General features: G+C 36.7%; 1 protein-coding gene across 1 annotated transcript in view; it reads left to right on the forward strand.

Annotated features, from left to right (window-relative positions):
• TENM1 (teneurin transmembrane protein 1) overlaps window positions 1–25,604 on the forward strand; it is an 806,315-nt gene that overhangs the window by 206,123 nt on the left and 574,588 nt on the right. The window contains exon 3 of the mRNA XM_060293028.1: window positions 24,540–24,813. Coding sequence (XP_060149011.1) covers window positions 24,597–24,813 — 217 coding nt within the window. The 5' untranslated portion in view covers window positions 24,540–24,596. The remainder of the gene's footprint in view (window positions 1–24,539; window positions 24,814–25,604) is intronic.

Consider the following 25,604-nt stretch of genomic DNA (forward strand, 5'->3'; position numbering starts at 1 on the left):
TACCTAGTGACACTGGCTGCTCATATTAGAAGAATATGGAGTCAAGTATCCTATCATTGTCAGAGCAGGATGATAAGTTTCCCTTTTCCGTCAATCATTTGAGTGAAAATGATAGAGTCATGAGAACAACTTTGCTACATGAATTTGAATGCTCTTTCTCTGTCTCACTCACACACACACACACACACACACACACACACACACACACACCACTTCCACTCTCACAAATATATGGATCCACAAGAAGACAGCAGAGCCAGCCTTAAGTGTACATAGTCTTGTCTGTGGTGAGCTTATTTATTTTATATTTACATTTATTTATATATATTTATTTATATTATTTATATCATGGTTCTTCCACTTACTGTGTGACTGTGAGCAAGTTATTTCACCTTCTGTAAACCTTAATTTCCTCGTGTATAAAATGGTAATAATAGTCCCTTTCTTGTAGGAGGGTTGTGAGAATTAAATGAGAAATGAATAAAAAGTGCAAAGCACAGTGCCTGACACATAGAATATGTTCAATATATAATAACTCTAATTAGTTTTATGATCATATCTTAAATACCCTTTCTCTTTCATGAAATTTCTCTTGATATTATTTCATGTGCTTTGGACCTATTTCAACATTTCCTTTCACTTCTAGAATTAACTTTTTTTCTTTTTCGGTACGCGGGCCTCTCACTGTTGTGGCCTCTCCCGTTGCGGAGCACAGGCTCCGGACGCCCAGGCTCAGAGGCCATGGCTCACGGGCCCAGCCGCTCCGCGGCACGTGGGATCTTCCCGGACCGGGGCACGAACCTGTGTCCCCTGCATCGGCAGGCGGACTCTCAACCACTGCACCACCAGGGAAGCCCCTAGAATTAATTTTTTAATTAACTGTCACTCAGTGATAATAGATAATCATGATATTGTGATTTATAATAAGAAATAGATATTTAGTCTTCATCCACTTTTTCTGGCACAGAGCTCCTAAAACCCTTGGAGTTTCCTAAGTGATGAGAGCAATAAAGGTGTCTCTTGTTATGTTCATGAGGTGACTTTTGGACCTCACCTAAAGATGGGGACTGGTTGCCAGGAGAACCAACCCTGTGTCTACAGGGTTGTAACTTACAGTCTTACTCCCCTGACTTCTGGGGAGGGGAAAGGGGCTGGAGATTGAGTTCAATCACCAAAGGCCAATGATTTAATTATTCATGCCTATGTAATAAAACCTCCATAAAAACTCAAAAGTATGGGGTTCAGAGAGCTTCCGGGTTGTGAACACATGGAGGTGCTGGGAGAGGGCATGGAAGCTCTGCAGCCTTTCTTCATACCTTGCCCTATGCATCTTTTCCATCTGGTTGTTCCTGAGTTATATCCTTTTATAATAAACCAGTAATTAGTAAGTAAAATGTTTCTCTCAGTTCTGTGAGCTGCTCTAGCGAATGAATCAAACCCAAGGAGGGGGTCTTAGGATCCTCTGATTTACAGCCAGTTGGTCACAAGTACAGGTAACAACCTGGACTTGCAACTGCCATCTGAAGTCCAAGGAGTAGGTCATGGGAATCTCTAGTCTATAGCTGGTCTATCAGAAGCACAGGTAAATAGTTTGGACTTGCAACTGCTGGCCAAAGTGGGCAGGGGGGCAGTCTTAACCTGTGGAATGTAATGCTGTCCCCGGGTAGATAGGCGTTAGAATTGAGTTGAATTAATTGTAGGCCACCCAGCTGGTGTCCTGAGAAGTGCTTGTTTGTGTGAGGACTCAACCCCACTGGCATACTGGAATTGGTACCAGAACCAATTTAATAATAATAATAGCAGCAACCATTTTTGAGTTCTTATGTCATGCCAAGCAGAATATTAAGCACTTAATGCATTATCACATTCAGTCCTTACCACAGTTTTGTGAGGGAGGCACATTCTCTGTCTTTCCAGGCACCAGTTCTTCTCCGTGTCTGTGAGGAAGGTGAAAAATGAATTTATTTTTGTTTCTAGCCTTAGTGACTAACACAGTAGCTGTCATGTTATAGGCACTCAATGGAAGATTACTGGTTGAGGGAGCGAGTGCTGTTCCCTTGCTGCTCAAACTCCGCCACCACAGTGCTCTACCTAGGTTTCAACACCTGAGCTCATCCCTAGCTCCACCCACATTAAGTTGTATCTTTCCTACATTAGATACCCTCAGAGCTTTTGTTTCTGCTGGACAGTTGATAAATTAATACTGATAGGATGACAGCAGCACATAATTACTGTGAGTATGTTGATGTGTCACCCCTCCTACATACCTTATTTGCATTTTAATGGAGCAATTCTGGAGATAATCCCTTAAGTCAAAGGACTGAATCTTCAGGGTAAGAAAGCCAGAGTCAGTGCCAAGCTGCAGTTGTAGGGGTGGGGAGGAAGGTGGTGATGTACATATCTCAGAAGTGACACCATATAGACAGCTACCTACTCCACTTATGTGTTGTGCCAGCTTTGATGAGTAATTTTTAAAAGCCAGAATTATGATCTATGGTTGTCCTTCCTTAGTATTTTATTAGATTTGTGGATTCTCTAGAGCAAAACCTCAAGACCTTTTGGGCAAAGATGAATGGCTAAGCCTAATAAGATGCATGGTGCTGTGAAATTAGATTAGCTAGGATTTGAATTGAAATTATTTTCCGGATAAAATTTATCCAAAATGTATTCTTATGAAATGTTTGTTTGCAGTGCGTACAGTATGCCACTTTGAATGTAATTTTTCTCTTGGTACTGGGAAGGGGAGCATGTAGTGGGACATCTTAGAAGAGGAGACAAATATCTCACTCTATTGCTTTCTATTATCCAGGAGGCTTCAGATTAACTCACCATGGTGTATTCCATTTGGGGTCAATTATATCTTTAAGAGGTCATAAGAGTAACCTTTAAAAATTCTATTTAAAAAAAGAGGTCGTAAGAAGTATATTACCACAGATTTTAAAAGGTTTGCTAATTTTACCTTGCTAAGCTATACGCACATAATCTGCTTTTACACATAAATGATTAATTTTGAGGTTGATGGAGTTAGATTATTTTCAAATAATATGATGTCAGTTACCACAGAGAATTAATTAAATTTCTGCCAAATGGATTATTGCCCTAGCCTGAATGCTTAAGATGGATTTATTCAACAAATGTTTGATGAACACCAACTATGTACCAGAACTGTGAAAGGCGTTATGGGGAATGTAAAGATTATTAATAAGTGAATACATTTCATATATCCTTATGCCAGACCTGGGGTTTCAGACTTTTTTTCCTGCATAAGGCTTCTTTAAGAAATTGCTTCCATTTGGTTCCATTGGTCTATTTGTCTTTTCTTACACCAATGCTATACGTTCTTGGTTATTGCCATTTTGTAATGCATTTTAAAATCAAGTAGCATAACTCCTTCAACGTTGTTCTTTTTCAAGATTATTCTGACTATTCTAAGTTATGTGTTTTTCTACCTAAATTTTAAAATCAGCTTGTCAGTTTCTACCCAAAAAAAGCCTGTTATTTTGACTGGGGAGGCAGTTTGGGGAGAATCAACATCTTAATGATATGTATCCATGAACATAGTATATTTCTTCATTTATCTAAATATTGTTTAGTTTCTCTCAGTAACATTTCATAGTTTTAAGCATAGAGGTCTTGCACATTTTTGTTAAATTTTTTCTTAAATATTTTATGTTTTCATTTATGCTATAGTTACTGGCATTTTAAATTTGATTTTCTAGTTGTTTGTTGCCAGTATGTAGAAATACAGCTGATTTTCATATATTGATCATGAGTCATGTGACCCTCCTATATTCACTTATTAGTTTCTAGTAGTTAATTTGTTAGCACCTTAGGATTCTCTAGGTATCCTGTAATTTGCAAATAAAAGCAGATTTACTTCCTTCTTCAAAACTGGTATCTCGTTTATTTTGTATTTTTGCTTACCTTATTGCATAGTCTAGGTCCTGTAGTACAATATTGACTAGAAGTGGTGAATCCATACATCCTTTGCCTGTTCCTGATCATAGGAGAAAAGTTTTTAGTCTTTCACTGTTATAATATTAACTATAAATTTTTTATAGATCCCCTTTATAGATTGAGAAAGTTCCCTTTTTTAATACTTTGCCAAAAGTTTTTTTTAATCATAAGTGTGTGTTAATTTTTGTCACATATTTTCTGCATGCATTTTTTGAGGTGATCATATGAATTTTATCTTTTATCCTCTCAATAGTGTGAATAACACTGACTGGTTTTTGAATGTTGTATTAACCTTGCATCCCTGTGATAAACCCTATGTATTTATGATTTATTATCCTTCTTTATATATTGCTTGATTACCTTTGTTACATTGATGATTTTATGTCTATGTTTATGACGGATAATGATGCATAATGTTTTTTCTTGTAATGTCCTTGTCAAGTTTGGGTATTGGTGTTATAGTGGCCTTGTAAAATGAGTTGGGAATATTTCCTCCTCTATTTTCTGAAATAGTCTAAGATGATTATTATTTATTTATTTTTAAAATGTCTGATAGACTCCACCAGTAAAATCATCTGGGTCAAAAATTCTTTTCTGAAATTGGTTTGAAAACTACAAGTTCAATGTTTTTAATAGATATGGGCATAATTAGATTTTCTATTGCTTCTTGTGTAAGTTTGCCAATTTTTAAGAGAATTTGCCCATTTTACCTATGTTTTTATTGCTGTAAAGCTGTCCCTATCCTATTTAATGTCTATGGGATCTGTATTGATATCCCTACCTTCATTCCTGATATGTCTTCCACTTTATTTGGTGGTAGTGAAGAAATAGGTCAATCCTGAATTCCATAGTCAGTGCTTCTTAAACTCTAGGCACTTGTTTCTCCTTCTCTTCAATAATCTACCACTCCATCCTTCCCAAAATTCTACAATTACCCAGAAAAATCATTTTTAAAAAATATTTTATTGAAGTGTAGTTGATTTAAAATGTTGTGTTAATTTTTGCTGTACATCAAAGTGATTCAGTTATACATATATATATTCTTTTCCATTATGGTTTATCACAGGATACTGAATATACTGTAGTTCCCTGTGCTATACAGTAGAACCTCATTATTTGTCCATCCTATATATACTAGTTTGCATCTGCTAATCCTAAACTCCCGATCCTTCCCTCCCCCACCCCCGACCCCCCTTGGCAACCACGGATTTATTCTCTATGTCTGTGACAGAAAAACAGTTTTTTTCTGTATAAATTACTGCTATTTTTTTTTCAGGGAAGTTTTAATCATTAAGAAACAATCCATTACCTTGAGCCAATCAAACCTGACTCCAAAAATAGCTACCACTTTGAACTTTAAGCTACAGTAAGTTTTCAGATTGTTTGAGGAACAACCAAAAATCTGGTGTTAATGTAAATGCTTGAATTAATCAGCCAGAGTTCATGGTTCTAGAGATTGTCTTCTAAATTCCTAGGGGGAGAAACATAAAGGTTGTTAGGAAGTATAAAATCTTTGTTGAAAATTAGATAAATGTCTTTGAAGATAGTCTTATGCCATCTTTTAAAATTAAAAGATATATATAAAATGGAGAGCATGTGGGCAATGTATATCATCTATAGTTCCAGCATCTTAACTGCTGTCATTTTCATGCATTTTCATTTGGTCCTTTTTAGGTGTTTACATTTGGTCGTTTTTATGCACAGATTTGTTTTGACTTAGTTACAAACAATAGGATATATTTCTTTTTCCTTCACTTAACAGTATATCATATACATGTCTTTAAGTCTCTACATAGTTTTTGTTGCCTTCACTTTTAATGATGGCATCATAGTAAATCAAGTGGTATACCAAAATATAACTATTTCCCTACCTTGACCCATTGGATTTTTCCCTAAGTATTTCAGTTCTCTAAACAATGCTGAGATGAACATCTTCATATATATAACTTTCCCCAATATTTTGTCTCTTTTAATTAGGATGGGTTCATAGGGGTGAGATTGTAATCGAGTGTTAAATAGGAAAGCCACCAGATTCTTTTTTAAAATTAGGCTAACTGCAGAGACTGTGATCGTAAACTTCTTATTGGAATTCCTTACATGTTGAAAATGGTAATTAGTATTATTATCATGGGATCTCAATTTGGCATACTAAAAAAAAAAATTCTTGAGAGCGAAAGGTAAGGTATAGTATAGCAGAAACACAGGAAAACTTTAAGCCTTTCAAGATCATGGATTTATAAGGAACCCAGGTCTAGGGGAAGGATGTGGTGAAGGAATGGTAGGGCAAGGTGTACAGTTAATTCCCCTGAAGAGTAAGAAGACATGTAGCATCTTAAAGCCTGCTGCTGAGAGAGGTGAGTTACATCCACTGGGAAGGCCCTTGTTTCATAGAAAAATCACTTAAATATTCTCTGTAAGAATTCAAAGCTTCAAATGCTTCTAAGGTTGTTGGACATTATATTGTCTTGTATTCAGAGGGAAACGTTTATAAGAGATTGCCTAAAAGAGAGTGTTGTGTGATCAAGTAACCCCTAGGACAGCAGTCTCCACACTTGAGTCCAGGAGGCTTTCAAATTCTTCCTCAGCATAAGGTTTAAGTATTATTATGTGAAAGTGACAACTCCATTTCATTTCTTAATTAAGAGGAGAAAGGTCACCCTGACCATCATGCTCAGAAAGATTCTTGAAAAAATTCAAAAGTATATTATGTGATAACATTGGGCTAGCCTTTCCCAAAGAAACTGTACACCTTAGTATTTCATTTTCACTGATGGAAAGGTCTTAGGTCAAAGAAAAGGGAATATAAGAAATAGAACATGAAATAACTCCTTGTTTAATAGATATCTGATTATCTGATTTTGAATAGAGCTATTATTTATTTTTATTTATTATTATTATTTTTCTGCAGTACGCGGGCCTCTCACTGTTGTGGCCTCTCCCGTTGCGGAGCACAGGCTCCAGACGCGCAGGCTCAGTGGCCATGGCTCACGGGCCCAGCCGCTCCGCGGCATGTGGGATCTTCCCGGACCGGGGCACAAACCTGTGTCCCCTGCATTGGCAGGCGGACTCTCAACCACTGCGCCACCAGGGAAGCCCCTAGAGCTATTATTATTAGTATTATTTAAAAAATTAATAGTGATCACCTCTTCTTATATTTCCCCCACTGTGTCAGCTCATACACCATTCTTTCTAACCTATGTCCTGAATATTAGTAAGAGACTGCAAACGTTTAACTACCAGATTTCCCCCCATCACTGGCACTGCAGCTGAGCACATTTGATGGGCCATATTTAATTTTCCATGCTTTTCAAAATGATGTTTGAGTTGTGATGTTGTGTAGAAATGTCAGGGCTACTGACTTGTCAGCCTCATTATGCTGTGCTTTTCCCAAACATTAATTACATTGCACAGAGACCATGTCTATTGTTTTCAGTTTTTTTCCTCTTAAACTATGCAGCCAATTAGTGTTTATAATATTCTCTTAATTAGACACAGTTGGAGGTCCAGGCTACGTATTATATGAAACACTGACAGCATTGCCAAAAGATAGCCCACACCCAGTTCATTTTCTGTGACAAGGAGTTTGTAAATGATTACAGCTCATGCCACATTTGTCAACCTATGTGTATTCTGATGTCAAGATACTTTAGAGATACAAATGACTACTTATCTCTAAGCATAGTGGATGTCACCCATGTGTTAGTCACAGTTGCTCATGAGTAAATGTTTTAAGGTGACACTGCATCAAAGAAAGTTATAGTGGTCCTAGATGGTGATTCAGAGGTCTGTGTCTTGATGGCAGTGTTTTTATAATTGCAGTATGATTGAATAATCAGATGCCCAGCTTAATCAAATAATATGCTTTGTAGCACTTCCAAGGAATGAGAATTTAGTAAACAATATTTAAATGTAAATCTTCCATGAGTGGAGTACAGTCTTTCTTTGAATATTCAGAAGGCACTTCCAGTTGAGGCTCTTCTTCAGGGTCATCATTAGAATTAGCTATTATAGTACTGACTGAAGCCCCAATCAAGAGAGATTTCTTACTGACAGAATGCCAGAACACAGAGTGTTGACTGTAATTCACATGCTTTGTTGACGACAAAAGGGTTAGAGTCAGTTACTGTGGGCATTTTTAACCTTAGATATTTGAAACAAACACCAAATGAGACTCAGTGGAAAAAAAAAATTCTAGAAATACCAATTTCTTCTCAGTAACTTGAGGCCGGTAGCTTCTTCAGGACTCTTACAGCATTGGCAGAGGGGGAAAAGAGCCCTAGCTTTGTATCACTGAATCCTATTAGAGGAATTTTATATAAGCACAGGAATACAACTATTCATAGGAAGTCACAAATTCTTAACCTTATTCAGCAGTGTTAATTCATATGTTTAAGCAACCAGTGATGTAACACTGAGTCCCTCTGAGGCTGCAGAGGGGAAAAATTTTATCATTTGTTAGTTTCTATCTAGAGATGAGCTCAATTCTCCTCACTTAATATTAAACCCATGGGAGACATTCCGTGAGGATTCAGGCCAGTCCTGTCTCTGCCCTAAGGCTTAAAAAATCATGTCTGGCTAGAACTCAGCCCTGTAAAGTTGGTGGTTGCTGGAATACTTTGACTTTAGAAGCACAAAGGAAAGCACTCTCTAGTCACAGGCTATCTTCTTAATGGTCTACTATGGGGCTTATTTTTCAAAACTAGAAATTAATACCTTTAGTCAAAGATGCTGAATTTCCAAATGCCCTCTGTAAAAATTAACTTCTTCTGGTAGGGATAACCCATTTAGTTCTGATTAGTCATTAATCACTTTGAATAAGTTGTTGACAGGTAACATCTGGAAAAGACATGAGAGAAAGGGATATATAGACAGATCAAGTAACCTTTGATGAAGGAGAGGAAAGAGGGATAGATTTAGAGTAGGGATGAAGGAAAGGTACTGTGGTAGGATCTTTTATTCAGTCTGGGAGCAGCAAAAAGCCACTGGAATTCCAAAGAAATAAGGGGAAGGGATCGTGGGTGTGGGTGTGGGTGTTCAGGCACCTATACAATATTGAGAGAGAGAGAAAAGCTTTACCTACTGATGGAAATCTTTGAGAATTGGCAAATTATTATTGAAGACTGTTGTTATTCTTTAATTTTCAATATTGGAAATCCCTTCCTTTTCTTGATGTGATTTTATGACTCTTTCAAATCTTCATATAATTTCTTGCATACATTTGTCCCCTTGTCAAAATTTTGCTCCATTTTAAGCAGTTGGATTGAGTGAGGGCTTATGTGTTGCTCAAGTTTGGGTTGGTGACTTTCTCAACCAAATCTACTTATTCATGATTCATAAAATGAGATGTGTTTATATATGTGTAGATTTCAAGCAGTATGTTAGGCATTTTGCTTGCTTCTGAGATACATGGAATTAATAAGTAAGCTACCAAACCTCTTTAGGCCTCTATTTTCACAGCTGTAATAGGAGGAATAAGATGATGATGATATCAATGACAATGATGATGGCAGCCACCAATGAGGAATGAGTCCTTATTCTGTTTCCCACACTAGAATAGGAACTTCACATATATTATTTTAAAATAGTATGTGATATCCTTTTCCTCATTATAATATTAGAATGTGTTCATTGTAAGAAAAAATAAGATGGTAGAAAACAGTAAAAATTTGCCTTAGTGCTATTATTTAATAATTAACCTAAGAATTCTACCATCTTATCCATTGTTGATACCTTGATGATATATATACTTTCAAACTTTTTGCTACAAAATACATCCAGGGTATGTTTTTGTTAATTCTCACATCAACATTGCAAGGTAGATATTGTTGTTCTAATTTTATAGATGAGCAAACATGAAGTTAAGTGAATGGAAGAGATGGTAGTAGAGCCCAGGTCTGTCTGACTCAAGAGCATTCTCCAGTATGCTTCTTCTCACTCTTCTGTAATAGAGGTATTTGAGGATACATACTCCTCCCTTTAGCTAAGTAGACATCTGCACTTAGGCTGAACTCCAAAATATTTCATTTCTTCCCCTATACAAAACAACTTGCCAGTAAGGAGTCATATGCATGTAAGACAAGGTTTACCAAATAAAAAAGATTGACCATACCTGCTGGAGGACCAAGTGACACTGTCTGTCATCCAAAGTGACAGTGATATTTCTGGAAAAGTCCCCTGTCTCACTCAGTGAACCCCTTCACTTAAACAGGAGGTATTTTCCCTGAGAGTTTCTATTAAACTGATAGCAAATGTTCTTGTAGCAGATAAAGCAAAATTTTCTTATTCTTAAAAATCTACAGAAATGTCTTCTTCATGGGACTTCCCTGGTGGTCCAGTGGTTAAGACTCTGCGCTTCCACTGCAGGGGGCATGGGTTCAATCCCTGGTCGGGGAACTGAGATCCCGCAAGCCGTGTGGCACAGCCAAAAACAAACAGACAAAACCAGAAATGTCTTCTTCAGATATTCCACAGTGCCCTGCTCTCCAGCATCTTCCCTCCCTGTTAGAGAAGAAGTAGACTCACTTGCAATGATTAGATCATTTGTATCAAACTAAGGGCTACTTGGAGATTTTACAACCTCCGAGGGCAAAAAGGGCCAAGATATTATTCTGCATAGGAGCCCTTAGCTACTTTTGCCCTTATGCTTTTAGTATTCTTGGTTGCTTCCTGGTTTAACTTTCATTTTCTTTCCTGGAGGTTACTTTCATTTTCTGAAATTATAAATCCCCATTCGCTAGCCAGAGATAAACATAAGGCTCCGTTGTATCCCCACTTTCCTTGACCTGATGACGAATCCAGATGACAGCTTAGAGTCCTTCTCCACAGTGGATAATCTGGATAGTTTGTATCCACAAATGGGTCAAGCATATTGCATTCAGTGTTCCATCAAGTCATGCCAAGTCCATGCTCTCACAGGTTTAGATTTTAAAAGAAAGGGCTAGGAGGTTGGTGCATTTCCTGGCATGGAGTATACCTCTTAGTGAAATGAAAGACACTTTGCAGACCAAAAGCTGGCATGAAACATACCTTTGATTTCATCAGCAAGCATGCCATATGTCACAAAATTCTACTGCTTCCTCCCTGTTATTTCATCTGAGTGCCTCTTTCCTGCACATGGCTCTCAGTTGCAGTTAAGTAAAATGGATAGTACAGTTAATTGATGTAAATAACTTGAATTCATTTGGGCCTAAGTTAGTTATTTGCTAAATTAACACTATTCTGAGTTTGATACTCTTTATGGGAGGTAACATGTTATAGTGAAAAGAGGAGCAGACTAGGAATAATGAAACCTGGGTTCTCGTCCAAAGTCTGCTACTGCCTTGCTGTGTTTTGCAAATATTTGAGGCTCTGTTTTCTCATCTGAAAGTGGGAGTAATAATATCCTGCCAACGTGCTATGTCAGAGGGGCGTAAGCATATAAATTGTAATATTGTATGTGAAATTTAAAAGTTGAAAATGTCTAAAGTACTTTGCAAAGTGCGAGGTACTCTTAATATATACCTTCTAATGAATGGCCAAATAGCCATGCATATATGAACGTGGATAGGAAAAGCAGGAAGGACAGTAAAAATTTCAAGTTTTCCACACAAAACTTGTCATTCCTAATATTCTGGTGAAAAAGTAATACATCCTCAATGTAGAGAATATGGAAAATATAAAGGAAATAAAAATCATTCATAGTCACACAACACAAAGATAATTACCATTAGTAAGTATTTTGATGTATTTCCTTTCAGTTTTTAATTTTCAAAAAATAATTGGTAATAAACCTCTGTGTATGAGGGGTACTGCTTTTCTGGTTAAAAATTAATAGAAGTTAATTATAGAAAATTTAATAGTTCTCTGTAATCAACCCCTCTTTCTATGAAACTAGGTTTAACAATTTTTCAGTATTTCAGTTTTGTACCTTATTTTATTCATTTAACATTGTATTGTAGTGTTTCCCCAAATCATTAAAAATTCTCAGAAACTATTTTAACTTTTTAGTATGTAAAATTTTAAATATATATTGAAGTAGAGAGCATGATTGAATGAATCCAATATTTAGCCATCACATAACTTCAGTAATTTTCCACTCATGGGCAATCATGCTTTATCTACATCTCACTCATTTCCCTCTGTTGCCTCCCTAGACTTTTTTGAAGTCCAAGGTATCATATCACTTCATCCATAAAACTTTAGTATATGACTACAAGATATAAAGACTCTTCCTTAACCTAATTTTGATACCATATTGCACATTAAAAATATACAATAAATCTTTAATATCATCAGATATGCTGTACATTTTCAGATTTCTCAGACTATCTCATAAATGTATGTGTAGCTTTTCATTTCTTTGTTCAAATGAGAATCCTAGTAAGATGTACATATTACAATTTATAGCTATGTCTCTTAAATCTCTTTCAATTCCTGTATTTCCCTTCCTGCTATTAATTTTTTTCCTTGCAATTTATTTGTTGAGGAAACTCGATCATTTCTCACACTCTTGATTTTGCTCTTTGCATTCCTGTTGCATTATTTGATGTGTTTCTCTGTCTTTAGTATTTCCTATTAACTGGATGTTAGATCTGGACCACCACTGGTTAATAGAAATATAATGCAGGACACATATGTAGTTTTTAAATTCTGGGAGCCACATTGAAAAAAGGAAAAAAAACAGGTGAAATTAATTTTAATAATATATTTTACTTAACCCAATACGCCCAATTGTTATCACATCAATATAAAATTATTGATGAGGCATTTAAAATGGTTTTTATTATATTCTTTGAAATACTAAGCAAAAAGGCTATAAATCCCTAATGTGTAGCATTTTTATAAAGTCCTGCCGTTAAAAGATCAGTGATTTGGGCTAGATTTCTGGCTGTGGCCTAGTAAGGATCTACAAAACCACTTCCTAAAAAACAGCTATAAACTATGAAGCTCTACAAGTTGACAAAAACAACCATTTAAGCACCCTGGAAATCAACCAAAAGCCTCCAACAATCCAAAAGGCACCCATACTTGAGTAAACTATTGGACTTTAAGTAATAGTAGTGGGACTCTGTGGTTTTTTGGCCTGGGAATACTTGTGCTCTACACACACCCCTCCCCCCTTTTACACACACACACACACACACACACGCACGCACGCACACACACAGACTGATCAGTGCCCATGTGGGACAGGCAGTAAGAATTGTAGCTGCACTGCCATGGTTGACAGTGGTTCACTTAATGTGGAGAGGTGCACGATGCCCACGTCCAGTGATATTGCTGGTATAAGTGATAATCTCAGTGGAGTTTGACCAGTGGGGCGGGCCAACCGTTCTGCTAATCTGAGATTGTGGTAAGCATATTCCTGTCTGAGACTGTGCACATGTGCAGTAGGCAGTGGAGACTTGAGAGAGCCTCAAGCCAGCTCTATTCATCAACCCTGAGGCAGTGCACAGAGGAGACGTGAAGAGGCCCAGTGGAAAATGAAAGCTTTGGCAAACTTAAAAATGTCATGAACTTTGAATGTGCTCCCTTTTCCACACACAGATCCATTGGCAGAAGATAGAACCCTTATAGATTCGAGGTGGTTGAGGACAACCTCTTTGCAATTATTGACTGATCACAAAGCTACAGGGACACAGAGTTCACCCTTAGGAAACCAAGCTTAAAAAAGAATATAACAAAAATACTGACCAGAGAAACCAGCCGTACATCATCGGGTGACATATTTCACAGATTTAGGCCAGGCGTGTCAGTAAATAAATTAAAAAATCAGCAACAGTTACCTTCAGGGGAAAAGTCAGAATCCAGAATTGTTATATTTCCAAAATGTCCAGTTTTCAACACAAAATTATGAAATATGCAAAGAAAAAAAATCAGTCAATATAAACTGTCTCTTAATATCGCCAGATGTTGTAACTAACAGGCAAGACTTCAAAGTAGCTATTATAAATACGTTCAAAGAAGAAAAAGAAACCATGAATAAAGACAATGGAAATTGTGACAAAAATGAACAAACTAGTGCTTTTCAACAAAGAAGTAGAAATATAAAAAGAACCAAATGGAAATAATTGAAATAAAAAATTCACTAGAGGGACTCAACAGCAGATTCATGATGGTAAAAGAAACAGTTAACTTGAAGATTGATCTATAGAAATTATTTAATCTGAAGAACAGAGAGAAAAAAAAATCAAAGAAAAATGAACAGAGCCTCAGGGACATGTGGGGCAACATTAAGAATACAAAAAAAAACCCACCAAAAACCCAACATATACATAATATGGATCCCAGAAGGAAGTGGAAAAAGAAAGGGGTGGCAGAACATGCTTAACAAAAATATTTGCAAATTTAACACAACAACATACAAAAAGGATTATGTTCAGAAATAAAAAGGACATGAAGGACTGATAAATGCTCCAACATGGATGAACAAGAGCATTATGAAAGCATTGTGAAAGTAGCCAGATGCAAAAAGACCACATATTGTGTGATTCCATTTATAGAAAATGTCCAGAATAGGCAAATCCATAGACAGAAAGTGTATTAGTAGTTGCCAGGTGCTGGGGGGGAGGTTGAATTGGAAGTGACTGCTTGATGGATTTAGGGATTATTTTTAGGATGATGGAAATGTTTAAAAACTGGATGGTGGTGATGGTTTCACAACTCTATAAATGAACTCTATAAATGTTATATAAATTATATATCTAAATAAAGCAGTTTAAAAAAGAAATAGTAAACCAACAACAGAAACAAAACAAAAAGATCAGTAACGATTGACTCCCTGAATATTATTTTTTCAAAACAATAGATAACCTAGGATTGCTACATTTACAGTTGCAAAAGTCATTAATTAATAATCATAACTGTATAAATTGTTTTGCAGTTTACATGGGGCTTTCATATATTTCATATATTTTATTGGGGTCATCTGTCAGCACTCTGGGGGAGGAAGGTTGTTTAGCCTTTATTATGCAAAAAGGAGAAGAGGTTAGCTGATTTATCCGATGCCATACAGTAAGTGACACAAGATGGGCCCAAACTCAGACTTTCTGACTCCAAGTTCAGTGCCCTTTCTGCTATATTATATCAACCCCACTCTCTGTGGTAGCAACCCAATTGGAATTACATTGTACTACTCCCTGTAGGTAAATATGGAACCTTAGATATTAGAAGAGGGAATCACAAAGGTGAAAATTACAACTCAATCTGTGCTCTGTTCTTACTGAGCATTTGTTGGTAGGGAGGCTGAGGAAGTCTAGTAAACTTCTGGCTTGTGGCCTGGAATGGTGCAGAAATCTGTATCAAACTGATCACACGTTGACCCAGCAACACCAAGCCTGTTCTAGGCCTCTTTCATCTGGGTGTCTAGTAAAGGCAAAATGTGGTAGGCAGGAGAAATTGTGTTGGAGATTTATACCCAATAGCGTTTGCAGAACAGCCATGTTTTTATAGGTTTACTGGTATCACTCATGGTATTGTAGGACCCTTCCACTTAGATCTAAATTCCTCCTTTCCTGGGCATCTTTATGTCATCCTTGTCCATGAAGCTTATTCTCTTTGTTACATATGCAATACCTTTTTCAGATGATTTGTAGGATCTAGAAGCCACTTAGTCTCCTAAGCTGCTAAACTGCAAACTAAAATCTTGCCTGAGTTTCCCACTCTGGTTCCAGCACCTTCATCTGAATCTTATTTCGAAGAATCTGTGACCCTCATAGCAAAGAGATTAAGAGTACAGGCTATGGAGCTGGACATTTTGGATTTGAATTCTAGCTTCACTAGCTGTGTGATCTTGGTGAAATTACTTAACCTTTCAGTGCTTCTGTTTCTTTATCTGTCAATGAGGAAAACATATCTCATTATGAAAATTTTGAGGATTAAATGCAATCATGGATGTATATTGCTTAAAAGAGTTCCTGGATCTTCTTTTTAGTCCTTTTACTTCTGATAATAATAATAATAAGGAGGAGGAGGGGGAGGAGAAGAAGGAAGAAGAAGAAGAAGGAGAAGAAGAGGGGGAAGAAGAAGAGGAAGAATTATTATTTAAGCAAGCCGAAAACTTGAACTTATACTACAGGCTTTCCTCTGGTACTTGTTTTTTACAACTTTCAATCATATTATTTTCATGTGCTAGCCGTTAACAGCCCTGTGAGGCTCATAGGATTAATGATATTAGGTATTTTCCCCACTTTACAGAAAAGAAAATAGTGGTACACTACTTTGTCATAAAGCTGGGTCTGGAACACACATTTTAAGATTCTCTCATGGGGCTCTTTCTAATACAGCCTGCTGCCTTTAACATAGTTAGCATTTGCCCAAAGGAGCAAAATACTTGGTGCAAAACTCAGCAATCATTATTAACCCCTGTATCCACCTCTACAATTAAGTCACTAAAGGGTCTACATCTTTGTAGCATATGTTATGTTAATTTGATTAGCTTCTTTTCCACCTAATATTTAACATAATTGAAATTGAAGTTCAAGCAGTAAGTAGTGAAAATGTTTCTGCTCCCAATTGTTTTACATGAAACTTGAGAGGGTTACTGATAAAGTGCGAATTTCACTGAACTAATGTAGAAGATGGATGGCAACAGAAGGCTATGATTAGTATTTGCTATTTGCAAACTATGGAAGAAAGTGATATCTCTGGTTGTTCAGTGTCATATTTAAAGCCTATTACTTTTCAAGATACTGTGTTAAATTTGATGCTACATTTTGGATAAGTGTGTTAATGCTAAAATTACTATGAAATTTACAACACCCCAGTGGATTTCATTGTAAGAAAAATGAATCGACTGTAATTGTTTATTTGGGGAAATAAGCAGCTATTGTTCTTCTCCAAAGAGTGAGAAGACTTTTATACATTGAGTTACCTGTATACATACAGTTTTTTTGAAGAGTGTTCCCCATATTAAGTGTTTAGCTGATTTACATAATCTGCCACAAAGGATATTGAGAAGTTATAAGAGAAAGATAATTTGAAATTACTTTAGGTAGTTGTTGGAGTTCCAAAAGAGGGATGATGTGATGCAGATAGATGTCACTGCAACTCAGAAATGTATTATTATTTTCAAATTACTAAGGTATAGAGATGTGCTAGGTATTTGTACACAGTTTTTAAAAAATCCCTGCCTCAACAAATTTGAAATATGAACCAGAGATTCTGGGCCTTCATTTTGGCATGTGGTAAGCTGTTGCCATTTATCTAATGGGATATTATGAAATACTCAATAAATCTTTAAAATTATGATATATATTGTTCCAGTTCCCAAGAACTTTGACCAAACGTCTGTGTGTGTGTGTCTGTGTGTGAGTTTTGGAGTCCAAATTCCCTAAGCAGCAATGGGGAATACGAAATTAGAGTGTCTAAAATAATTGGTCTAGAATTCTAGATGTTTTCCTTTTAAAATCATTTTCCAGATTAGAGTGTTTTGTGGAGTCTGGCAACAACACCAACTTTGCCATTTACTAATTCTTCTCTCTCCCTGCTTGTCTCATGCGATCTAGCATCCATATCCATAAAAGTGTTTAGAGTTTTTATCCAAAAATAATGAGAAAAAATAGACACAAGAAGCCAGAAGAAAACAGAGCATCTACAGAAAGAGATGTGAGATTAATCATCACTATTTAGTTGTGGAATTAAATGACTTCCATTTTTCTTTTTCAAAATGGCCTAAAGAGCCTGCCGAGGCACTGGGAGGAAATCCACTGCAGCTGTTCTCACAACTGAGTCACATCAGTTTTAGAGGAATATTTTTCCAGGAGGGACCTTTCATGCTTCCATTGTAAGACTTTAAAAGCACTAATAGAACAATTAGGTTAAACAAACTCATGTGAACCAATGCGGTAAACAGAATTTCATTTCAACTCTTGAGTGTTATCTCTTTGATATAATGGGATATCTATGTACCACAAAAGCAGTCTACTTCTAAAGGTATCATTTCCTGGATAAGAAGCCCCATATGCAGTACATAAAATTCTCAGCCTATCTCCTGAAAAATGATGATTTATTTCTCTTTTTATTTACTAAAATGTTATAGCAGTATCCATGAGACACCATAATACCTGGCCAAATCCATAACAAAGCAAACTAGTGCTTTAGGCTTTATGTACCTATCTAGGCTCTCATCATACACATATTGATAGGTTTTCTTGTTTTTTAAATAATAGAATTCAGTCAGACTACAATTTATTTGGTGTATGAGTAAATGAAGTCAATCAAACAGCTGCTGGGTAGTTAGATACTAACAAATTGTCTTCAGAAAGCCTCTTGGTTTTATCAAGTTTGTCATATTTTTCTAAAGCATCTAAAGCAACTGATTTATGTCCAGCCAGTGATCATGCTTTCCTTTTAGTATAAAGTTCATTCATCTAAAAAGGACAAAAATAAAAAGGGCAAACAACAAACTGTGAAAGGCAGTTTCAGCAAATATTATAAAGGCTTAATTTATTTGCCGTATTGTACCAATATAGTTTAATTTTTAAAACTCACTAAGGACCCCAGTAGATAAATGCACAAAAGCCATAAATAGTTCACAAAAGAGGATAAAGAACTAGCAAACACATGCAGAGGAAATATTCAACATCACTAATAATCAAGGAAATGCAAAGTAAAAGTGGATACCTTTAATTTACTTATTTCAAGTAGACATTAAAAAGTAATACTCAAAGTTGACAAGGGTAGAGCGAAAGGAGAGTGTTCCCATACATTGCTAATAGCAGGGTAAATCATTATAATCCTCCAAACCTTTTGACTCATTAATTCAACTTCTTGGAATCTACCCTAAGGAAATAATAAAAAATATCAAAGATGTTCATGTTATTTTTATTTGACTCCAGTTAGAATACTTGTAAATAGAAAGGGAAGAATATAAATGCCCAATAATAGGGGAATGGGTGTGTAAATTACAGTACATCCACACTACACTGCTATTAAAAATGATGGTTACACAAATTCTACAGAAACATGCAAAAAACATCTACTGTGAAGGAAACAACATGAAAAAAATATATGTGTATATTATGACTGTAAGGAAATGGGCCAGAATGACAGCAGTCACTCTTACAGGCTGGTAGGATTATGGGGGAGATTTCTCCCTCAATTTTGCAAAGATGCAAGTGATTATGTTACTTTTAAAGCTTCCCCCCGCCCCCCAACAGTTCACTACTTAAATGTTTGCTTAAGAAAAACAAAGACAGGTGAGAGAAGAATCAGCGAAGAATTCACATTTACTTCCGAAGTCCAATGTCTTCTGAGTCAGTCAATCTGCATCAAAATAAAAGGTCCTTATTAAGGAAAATTATTGTAATAATTCCAAAGAGTACGATCCCCCTTTTGCTAGCTGTTCTCCAGGTACTTGGTGGCCTCATTTGGTCTTGTCTGGTGTGCTCTGAAGGCCTGTTTTCCTTGGGCAATATGCTCTGTACCCTTTAATTTTTTTTCTAGGGTGGAGTGAGCCTTTTTGGTGAAAGCCCCAACAGTTGCTATGAGTAGGACAAGTCTGTTTTCCGATTTGAGAGGGCAGCCATATATGATAAAGAACAAGATATGGAAAGAAAGTAACAGGAATGGAGGAAGAGGAAGAGAGGTTATCCTCAATGAATAGATGTATACACAGACCCACGGATTCAAAAGCAGTATTTTACTTAAACTACCCTATAATAGATTGGAATGAGTATGAAGGGTTGGGAAAAGGGAGGGGAAAGGAAGGAAGGCAAGCTGATAGGAGGAGGAATGATAAATAATGTAAACTTGGCTTTGAACATACCCACCATTTGGGGGGGCAATCAATTTAAGCTTCCCTTCAATTTCATATACAATCATGGGATTTTAGAGCTGGAAGAGCTCTTTGAGATAATCTAATCTCCTTTTATATTTAGGTAAACTAGAGGCCCCGAGAGAGGGAAGATGATGTACCTTAGGCCACTATTCCAGGTATTCTTCTGAAAGACAAAGTGGAATAGTGATCAAGAGTGTGTCCTTTGGAGACAGATTGTATGAATTGAAATCTCAGCTCTTCTGCTTACTAGCTGTGTGACCTTGGGCAAGTCACCTAACTGTTCTGTTCCTTAGTTTTCTTTATAAAATGGGTATAAAAGTAGTACCTACCTCATAGGGTGCTATAAGAATGAAAAGAGGTAATATATGAAAAGCATTTACAACAGTGTCTGGTAGGCCTGATACCTGGTAACTGCCGTGAGTTAGCTGCTGCTGGGGCAGCTGCTGCTTTTGTTGTGATAATCCTGCCATTCCAAGGCCAGTGATTTCCCCATACCAAATTGTCTGTCCATAGCCTTATGTGACTAAAGAAATAAACATAAAACCTCCTTGGGTCTCCTCTGAAGTCACCTTGGAGTTTATCTTGTTAGCAAGTAGAAAGTGGAAAACACAAGGGTAAACCACAGGTGGTGACATTTAAATTTATACTATGTGATCTATCTGAATGGATCTTCTGCAGTAGCAAAGATAATTGACTTCTTTGTTTTCTACTGTTACATTAGCAGCATGCGTTTACCTACACAATTGCTTTTTTTAAAAAAGTTTATCATTGTCAAAATAATAGAGAAATAAAAAATTATTTTGATGTGAATTGCATTATATGTACCTTTGGTTTTTCTACGAGTTGATAATGTCATCATCATGTCTAAATGACATTGGCTTGTCAGTGGACCTCCAGGCACTGAATGAAAACGTCAGTTAAGCAGATATGAACCTATTCTTTACCTTAGAGTATTTAGAACAGCATCTTTTCAGAATTATTGTGCTTTCAAACTTCGTTACATTTAAAATATTAATCTCTTTCTTAATGTTTTACCACTTTTTTATTTTCAAAAGGTGAATTAGTTTTGAGTAACATCAAGCTCTGTCTCTCAAGACCTTGTTAAATCTCACAGTTGTATACTTTCACAGCTCTAGGCACATGATTATGTGTGCCTCCGTATCACGTGTCTGAAGAGAGCTGGAGTATATCTTCTGCCATCTCTGTCCACTGACGCAGATTTTAACATGAGAAATTGTGGTTGAGGGTCAGGGAACAGGGAAAGATTATTTTCTCTTGGTTTTTACCAATTTGTGATGTAAGATTGTTTCCAACGGACACTCTGATTATAGCTGTGAATAGCTGTGATTAGAACTTCAAGAATGGTTCAGAATGGCTATAGGAATCTCTCTCTCTTCTCATCTCACTTTCATGTTGCAAGTACACATACTGAGGGAAAGAAGAATGTCTAGATTTTCATATATAAAAATACAGGTGATTTTAACATGATAAATCATAGTAACCAAAACACAACGTTAGGCATTAGAAGTGAGATGTTTTTCATTTTTAAATTTAACTTGTTAGGTTCGAGTGGTATAAATTTATAACCAGCTGAGGCTTAAGAGGGAGCATTATTTTGGCCATACCTCTGCTATGTTAATCCCAAGCAGAGTGAACCAAAGATTTTACTGAAAGAGCAAGTGAGAGATCGGAAGTGTGCTTTAGAAAATAAAATAATATCTATTTATCTCCTTATTATAACATTTTATCAAGCATGTTATTGGTTTTTTTAATTATAAGGTCCTTGATTGATATTTTTGCATTATCAATGACCTTATGTGGAAAATAGCTCTCCAGCCCTGCTCAGTAAACTTTCAGTCTTTAATGAACAAAGAACTGTATGTGTTGGTTAAAATGAAGTGGCGTGAATTTTACTGATGCCTCCTTTTCTGGGTGAAAGTCCAATCTTCAGCTGCAACAATGCATCTGGGGAAGTCTGCTATTGGTACATTTCTCACTTTGCACTGTTTGTAGCTAAGTCAAGGTCTAAAATCCAGGCAACTGTTTACTTTCTGAAGAATATGCTATGGGAACCTAAGAAGAGAGAGATTAAAATTGGCTTTAGATGCTCAATGGAATTTCAGTGGTTGTGGTGATGGTGTTGGTGATGAACAAATAAGCAGTCCTTTCCCAATATCTTCATCTTTGGTGCTCAAACATTACTTTGTCTTTTTTTTGAGTCATTTCATTATGCTTTGTAGTAGAGTTGTTTATTTATCACTTATATTACATAACAACTGTGAGTTCCTTGGGGGCAGAGACTATGGCCTATTCATTTCTATATTCTCCCTGGCCCCTCTTGTGAGTCTTGGCAATGGTTTATTCATTTCACTTAACAGGTATTGAGCAAAGGTCTACTATATGCAAGGCACTGTGCTCATTTTGGGGATATAGGAATGAATAGAACAGATAAAAATATCTACCTTCATAGAGGTTGCATTTCAGAGGGGAGAGACAGGTGGCAGACAATAAACAAAATATACAGTATATCATTTAGTGACAAGTGCTATGAAAGACAGGAAGGAGGATGAGAAATGACACTTTTCAGTGGTTTACAATGAGAGGTTGCAAAGGCCCTGAGGTGGAATCGTGCCTGGTATTTTTGGAAACAGCAAGAAGGATAGTACATCTAGAGTGCATGAGATGGGGGAAATATCAGAGGATGAGTTTGGAGACGTTAGGGGAGGGAGAGGTGGACACTGTAGGGGTCCACCTAGGTCATTGTAAGGATTTCAGCTTTTATTTTAAAGGAAATAGGGTGCCATTGCTACTTTTGAGCCAAGAAGAGACATGCTATGACTTAGATTTAAAAGCTTCATTCTGGCTGGAGTGTGGGGAACTTGCTATAAGGGACTGATGGTGTAGCAGCGGATCAATTAGGAGGCTATTGCAATAATCCTGGTGTGGTAGTAGGGAAGTGGAGACACGTTGTTGGATTCTGGATATATTTCAAAGGTAACATCTACAGGATGAACTGATGGATTGCATGTGGGATGTGAAAGACAGGAATCAAGGATGACTTCAAGTAGTGTGGCCTCAGCAAACAGAAGAATGAAGTTGCCATTTACCAAGGTGGAGAAGACTATGAAAGGAGCAGTTTTGGGAAGGGAAGCAGTTTTGAACATAGTAAGTTTGAGATACCTTTTAGATATCCAAGTAGAGACATTGAGTAAGCAGTTGGATATTCAAGTCTATGGCTCAGGGGAGGGACCTATGCTGGAGCTACAGATTGGGGGACTGTGAGTGTATAGTCAGTATGTGAAGCCGTCAGATGGTATGAGCTTAGATTATTATTGAATCATCAGTATATATTCATTTATAATACTTTATCTGCTTTCTCTCCAAGGATGCTCAACTCTGCTGTCAATTCAACCAAGCTAGGTGTCTCCGTGGGCCACTTAATGGAATTTGTAGATTCAGGAGTTAAATAGTTTTTACTATGTATGTGCCTAGAGTAGTGCTAAGTGGTATGGGGGACATAAAGAGGAATAAGACTCAGAGTCTGCCTTCAAGGACCTGGTTAGGGAACTAAGGCTTCAACTAGTGAAACGTTGCTCATACTATGAAGCATTATGTACCATTGAATGCATATCAGTCAATTGATAAGCTTTATTGAGTGATTTCAGTGTTCTTTTTGCTGTACATGCAATAGAAATTCCAAAAAGTGAGATACTGTACATGATAAAGGAGCCACTGCCTAGATGCCTGAAGATTTCTTTGACAATGCATATGGTGAAGAGCTGAAGAAAAATAAGGGAGTCATTTTCACTGCAAAATAAAATCATGGCATTATTTGGTTTCAAGCTAGGTTTCTTTAACATTGTATGAAAGGACCAAGTTGCAGAGTTACAACAGTGGATGAAAATGAGAATGAAAATAAGAACATTTTGACAGGACTTTAAACTTTTCAGAAGACTTTGACAGCTCAGGTGGCATTTGATCTTCTCTGACCACTCTGTGCTAAGTAAGGTGGATAATGCCTCTATGGGTCTTAAGAGCCTTAGTGGCTCCTAGCTCAGCATTCTGTGGGGAAGGGGGGTTCTTTCAGTGATTTATCATGAAGTGTTAAATCTCTATTTCTAAACCCAATTTAGATCCTGCTGTTCCTACACCAGTATACTCACCAGAAGTGTTGTTTATATCCTCTCGGTACTATGAAGAACAAAAATTTACCACCACCTAACTCATTAAAAATGCTCTGCAAGCCTGAGGCGCAGAAGCCACTGTATGAACACATAGAGCTCAGTCCCCCTTAAGGACACTTTATTTCATGAGCCTCTCTAACTCAGAATCATTCTCTTCCTCAGAGCCCCTTTCTTAAATGCAGTATTAAACCAGAGGCAAGTATGTGTTTTTTTCTGAATGTAGTTCTCTTACCAGTTTTCATTTCAGATGTAGGATGTGCTGGGTTAATATTTGTACTTCTGGCCACTTTCAAATCTTATAATGTTTTTTTAATCTGACCACAGACTTTAACATTAAACACATGCACACACCATAGAAAAACGCTGTCCTTTATTTGCCTTCCAATACAAATATTTTTGAAGACTCTCTTTCACCTTGAGTATTTTCTAATACTGCTACCTCCAGCTTAATCCTAACTGCTTGGCAAGGTATGCGTGTAACACAGTGTTATTATTGCCTCCGGCTAGCTTCATGTCATCTAGTTTGTCTTTTGCTCCCCTCCTTTGACAGTATTATCAGGACCAATTGTGAATTGGCCAGATGCATTTTCTCGCAAAAGGACAAATCTAAGATGGCTTGTGTTTTTCCCTCTTTCTTTCAGGACTGCTTACATTAAAGGAGTTCCTTTTTTCATGAAACTGAGCTTGCTTAATCAGAGATGGAGCAAACAGACTGCAAACCCTATCAGCCTCTGTCAAAAGTCAAGCATGAAATGGACCTAGCTTATACTAGTTCTTCCGATGAGAGTGAAGATGGAAGAAAACCAAGACAGTCATACAACTCCAGAGAAACTCTGCATGAGTATAACCAAGAGCTGAGGATGAATTACAATAGCCAGAGTAGGAAGAGGAAAGAAGTAGAGAAATCTACTCAAGGTATGTTTTTATTGGATTTTTATAGTTAATATTATTTCTCATTAGGGAATGCTTGTATGCATAAACATAAGTTTCAAAAACAAATTTGCTAATGTTAACTGGTTAATAATTTGCGCTACTTACATATGCTTAGTGAATCTGTTTCATATGCCAATCCAGCTGAGGTTGTCGGATTGTGCATGAATTTGGATGCAACAATCCTCTTATCAGAGCATTCAAAATTTGTCTAATCCTACAAATAGCCATTTACAGACTGAAGGATAAATAATTTATAGTAAGATGAAAAGTAAACAGCTAAGTGCTTTTCAAGCCATTGCCTATATGGGACAAAAGTCTCAAATAAATATTTGGCATCTAAAAGAGCTTTAAAAAGGTTAGTGGGGACTACCAAGCAAAGGTCCAGAAAGTTTGTCCACAGAATGCTGAAACCTTGTGCAACACAGTCCTAAGGGAAGGTAAGAATTGGTTGGAACCCTTCCTACCACAGCCGTAATGTGGGGCATATCCTTTGGACAGCCTTGGTTTTTCAATTATGGATTGACAAGACAGTTTCTAATAAATAGAAAACAGATAGAAATATTATTTCCTTATTTCTTTTCAATTGATAGATACGTGGTATTAGACTATTTTAACTACACAGGAAAAAAAAAGATACTGACATTGGCACAGGTTACTTTTTTTAAAAAAGAATAAGTCTGTGTTGAGATTTAAAAAAAAAATAATTTTATTATCTAGATCAGTGGTTCTCAAAGCATGGACCTTGGACCAGCAGGAACAGCATCACCCACAGA

Source organism: Globicephala melas, chromosome X (genome assembly GCF_963455315.2).
Source record: "Globicephala melas chromosome X, mGloMel1.2, whole genome shotgun sequence".
NCBI lineage: Eukaryota > Metazoa > Chordata > Mammalia > Artiodactyla > Delphinidae > Globicephala > Globicephala melas.